At 55.2% G+C, this 5,043-nt stretch overlaps 1 protein-coding gene across 1 annotated transcript; it reads right to left on the bottom strand.

The window, feature by feature from the left end:
• Positions 1 to 231: 231 nt before the first annotated feature.
• On the bottom strand, positions 232 to 1,607 carry POSPLADRAFT_1052096 (hypothetical protein; the record flags this gene model as incomplete). Its single annotated transcript, XM_024480241.1, has 6 exons — positions 232 to 551; positions 601 to 772; positions 821 to 910; positions 960 to 1,226; positions 1,251 to 1,406; positions 1,458 to 1,607. 6 exons carry the CDS (start codon positions 1,605 to 1,607, stop codon positions 232 to 234), a joined length of 1,155 nt encoding a protein of 384 aa, XP_024344770.1.
• Positions 1,608 to 5,043: the final 3,436 nt, after the last annotated feature.

The raw sequence follows: 5,043 nt of genomic DNA, 5'->3' as shown, positions 1-5,043 counted from the left end.
ACTGAGCCTATATTTTCATAAGTCCATTTTCCCTTGCTACGAACATTTCTATTTCACCTTCTATGTCCTTCGATCATATTACAACTTGCTTCGAACACACTTATTTTCATTTCCTTTTCTTAGTTCACGCTAGGTTTCGTCTAGGCCAAGGGCCACATTTTCCATTTGACTATCGACGCGATATTCTACGACATGATTGCAACTACGATACAAAACGACGTGCGCCATTGCCTAGTCATTGTCGACAGCCCCGCACACAAACCCGATTCCTCCCTTCGCAAGCACGGCCTTCTCCATCTTCTGGAGGTCGAGGTCCATGTTGTGGAGGAGCGCTCGATGGCGAGCGATATGAGCACGCTCCTCGCGGATGACATGAATGATCCCCCAAGATTCGTCGTCGAGGTCAAGCACGTCGAGGTCGTCCTGTTCAAGGCCAAGGCGGCTGGCCCCATTGAGAGGCAGTTGTAACAGGGGGCGTGGAGGCTCGTCGACGTGACGCTTCTTCGAACCACTCGAATCCACGGCCGAAGGCACAGAAGAGGTCGGCCGAACTACTCAGACGTCAGCCAAAGCCTATGACAACAAGAAAAAACAACTTACTGCGCTTTTTTGTGGTTGAACCCCCGCCGCGCGTTTTCTTCGTCTTCCCAAGCACGGATACCTTGTCGAAGTAGCAGCCCTGTTGGAACTGCACGCACCTCTCGCAGGTCATAGTGTTCTCGACCCACACGCATTCGACCGGGGCTGAGCGGTAGCCGGCGCAACGATCACACTATCAAGGCGTTAGCATCGAACAGATTCGACGGAGGGTCGAATGTACCTTCTGTCCAGCCTGGCGCTTCACAAGCGCAGCAGCGGCCATGTCGAGCTCTGTCATCGCGAACAGGCGATCGACCGTCCGAGGAGTCTTCTATGAAAGAGAGATTAGTAATCGAAGGACAATAGAAGAGAACACTTACAAGCGAAGGGTCATCCGACAACTCGGCGACCTCCTCGTCGACTCTCGCGCACCCTTTCCCCTTGTCAAGAAGTCCCTCGGCGGCCGCAATCTTTGCCAACTCCTCGTCAGCAGCCTCTTGTGCACAATGCTCGTCTTTGGCAGCCTGCCTCCAACGGTCCTCTTCATCCTTTCGACGCCGTTTGTCTTCGAGGCGACGGTCCTCGGCGGCCTTCACACGCTTTGCGGCCTCTTCGACGTGTCGTGCTTCCTCCTCGGCGAGACGCTTCTGCTCTTCGGCGCGTCATTCGACCTCGGCGTCGATGGCGGTCGCGAGTTTGGGCCAGTCGCCACGCGCCCACTCGACCCACGACTCCAACGCCCGCTCAGCGAGCTGTTTGACGGCGGCGGCAACGCGCAACTCCGTCTCCTCGTTGCGGATGGCGCCTAGGGCCTTGCGATAGGCGAGCTGTTCAAAAACAAATGGTTAGATGGGTTATACAGATGACGGGCGACTTACGACGAGCGGCGACAAATCTTGCGCCCACTCTTTGACCACGTCGAGCGCGGCGTCGGCGGTTGGCAGAGCCTCGAGAACCACGAGCAAGGAGGCGAGGCGGCGGTTGACGAGCAAAGGCGTCGAGGCAGGGGTGGCGGAGCGAGAAGACATTGTAGAAGCAGCGAATATGTGAGGAGGGGCGACAAGGTAGCGAAGAAGGAACGATGGGCTGGGGAAAATGAGGCCAAGTCTACCCTGCTTATAACCCCTTTCTGACCAGCGTTTAGCGCCGGCCACGTGGCGTTTGAAACCGACATGGGTTGTCATGCCGCTTCGATCCATTCACGACCATTGCACTTCTCGCATCACGTGGAGGACCGAGGGCGGTCCAAATTTCAATAGGGAGGAGATGATAGGTGCCAAGCCCCTCTGGGCCCCGATACACCTCTTTTTGGCAGTCGCATCCCGCCCGGCACTTCGACTCAGTCTTCCAACACTTCAATTTTGCCTTCGACACTCTTCGACATCTTCGACGGTGCGTGATGCTTACTCGAAGCTCGGCACGGTCGTCCCGATGCCTCGCACGTAGATCCCGGGACATCTTCTGCATTCGGCGAACAATAGGGCCACTTGACACCGCTCGGCCAAGCGCGCGCATTGCTCCATGCCACACTGACGTAGCCGGTCTTTCCCAATTAGGTATCGAACCTCGCGGTATGCCTTCAACGACAGATACCGGTCCGAAGTGGCCATATGTTGCTCTTCATCTCCGTGTTCGGCATGATGTCACTCTACCAATGGACTTGATGCGTGCCACTCGGAGAGGCAGATTCGTGCGGAACAATGCAAAGCCTCTTGTACTTGTGCCACTTTCGATAGTCGTAGCGTCCTATGCATAGTATAAATTCTGTCGTACTTCTCTCCAAAAATACAAGATCCAGTTCCCCCCTCGAGTTCAGAGCTCATAAGTCGAGTTCGCCCCACGTCTAAGCCTTCCAACTGCGTCACTTCGTCCCCCGCTGCGTAACCTTGAGATCTCGTCCACTGCGTTTACTCATCAATACCATCTCGATGAACCCTTCGACTTCGACTATTGTCGAAGAAACTGCGAACCGTGCCCTAGCTAAGTCCACCTATCGAGTCGTGCCCCTTCCTTCTATGATACATCCAAGAGCTCTGCCGAGCTTCGATTGTCTCCGCTAACCACCCACAGCCTCCGAGTAGCTTTGACGACGTGTCAAAGCCACCTCGTACCTTCCCCGTTGTTCGTAGCCTCTTCCAAGGGCGTTTTCTCGTGTTCACTCGAACCGCGGGACACCTTGCTGCTAACTCCCCTCTCACTGGACTATAATCCGTCTCTCTAGTCCCTTTAGGTCGCACCCAGGTTAGGGGTTAGGGTTTCGTAGGTCGTATCAGTGGGTTCGAGCCTGCAAAAAGAAAAAAATTAAAAAACAGCTAGATGCCGTACCAACTCGTGACATTACCCCCCCCTCAACGGCGCATGACCTCATGTGAGGCGCCCTTGCCCATCTTCCATCCGGGGCGGCATCGTGCTTCAGTCAGCGGCGAAGGCATTGGCTGAAAATTGAGACCACCAAAGGTAGCAGCGTTGAGATGACGAGGGGTGTTTGGATTCTTCCAGTGGAAGTCAGCTATGAGGGCCGGCACATTGGCAACATTGCGTGCCGGTTCCCATGACGTATGCGAGTCGTCGTAACCCTTCCATTTGACGAGGTACTGCAGCTGTCGCCGGAAGATCCTCGAGTCCTTGATCCGCTCAACCTCGTACTCCTCGTCGCCCTCAACCTCGATTGCGGGCAGCTCCTCCGGCTCCCGGCCCAGGATCTCACTACGCGTGTACTTGCTAAGCAAGGAGACATGGAATACCGGGTGCACCGGCACCGACTTCGGCAGGATTAATTCATAATCCAAGTCTCCGAGCTTTCGCCGCACGGCATATGGTCCAAGGTGCTTGGGACTGAGCTTCTTGCTCGGCTGTTTTAGCTTAAGGTTCCGGGCATCAAGCCAGACCTTGTCCCCTGGCGCAAAGACCGGTGCCTCCTGCACGTGCTTGTCATAGTACACTTTCATACGCTCGGCTGACAGCTTGAGTGCAGAGCGCGTGTCATTACGAATCTCCTTCAGGATCTTGAGCCGATCAGCGGCTGCAGGCATCGCAGACATTGGGTTGATCCGCACTTGGATCTCAGGATTGTACCCTTGATGCAGAAAGAAAGGGGAGTGCCCAGTCGCGGAGTGAACTCGGTTGTTCAGTGCAAACTCTGTGAGCGGCAACTGCTTTGCCCAATCATCCTGCCTGTGGCTTGTGAAAGCACGCAGGTACTGCTCGATCTCCTGATTCCAGCGCTCGGTCTGGCCGTCCGTCTGAGGGTGGAACGCTGTAGACAGCGCTGGCTCGATCCCTAGCCCCTTGTACACCGCATGGAGATACTTCGAAGCGAATTGGGGACCTCGGTCTGATATGACCTTGGCCGGGGCTCCATGATGCTTGAACACATTGCGGATGTATAGGTCTGCCGCTCCTTCTGCCGTCAGGGTCTCATGACAGGCTGAGAAGTGGACCTGCTTTGTAAAACGGTCGGCGGTAACCAGGATCGAGTCAAACCCATCAAACTTTGGCAAGCCAATGATCATATCGGTCGTGATGATCTGCCACGGGCGCTCAGGGATCTCATTCAGCTTCAGCAGACCCTGGGGTTTGGCTGGGAATGTCTTGGTACGGTTGCACATGTCGCAGGTGCTTACGTACTCATTGACGAATTTGGACATCCCAGGCCACCAGTAATTCTGCGACACGAGCTCCAGGGTTTTGGCACGACCACCATGACCGGCAATTGGCGAGTCGTGGTGGATCTTGACTATATTCCGCCGGAGCTCCGCGTTCTTTGGGACGTACATGCACCTTTTCAAGTGCCTCGGCCACCTCCCGATCCTTTTCCGAACATTCCCGGATGCGCTTCAGAAGCGACTGATCAGCTGTCACCGAAGCATGGCCACGCCTTGCAGAGGCGATGCGGAATCTCTCAGGTTTGAGAACCACCTGATCAGTGTTATTGTCCTCATCGCCGATCTGATGGTCTGATCGATGCAACAGGGCATCAGCCTTTTCCATTGGACGTCCCAGCCTTGTGCGTGATGCGGAAGTTGAAGTGAGCCAGGAATAGTGACCACTGTGCCTGTCGGCACGTGAGGTGCTGTGACGTGCGCCAATACTTGAGGTTCTTGTGATCAGTGACGATCTCGAACTGATTGGGTAACCCCTCGAGATAGTGGCGCCAATCATCTAGTGCCTCAATGATTGCGAGCATCTCCTTATCGTAGATCTCATAGTTCTGCTGCGCCAGATCCATTGCATGGGATCTGAAGGCGATGGGATGCCATTTGCCATCATCCTGCTTCTGCATCAACACGCCGCCAGTGACGTAGCCCGAGGTGTCAACCTCAATGTGCGTCTCCCAGTTGGGATCATACAGCGCTAAGACTGGAGTCGTTGCGAACAGCCGTTTGAGCTCGTCGAAGGCATGCTGCTCCTCTTTGCCCCAACGCCATGGGTCATTCCCTGTGAGTCGGTCGAGTGGTTGCAAGA

This window comes from Postia placenta (genome assembly GCF_002117355.1).
Source record: "Postia placenta MAD-698-R-SB12 unplaced genomic scaffold POSPLAscaffold_1, whole genome shotgun sequence".
NCBI classification, from domain to species: domain Eukaryota; kingdom Fungi; phylum Basidiomycota; class Agaricomycetes; order Polyporales; family Adustoporiaceae; genus Rhodonia; species Rhodonia placenta.
The sequence above is the reverse complement of the archived record's forward strand: the minus strand, read 5'-3'. Positions and strand labels throughout refer to the sequence as shown.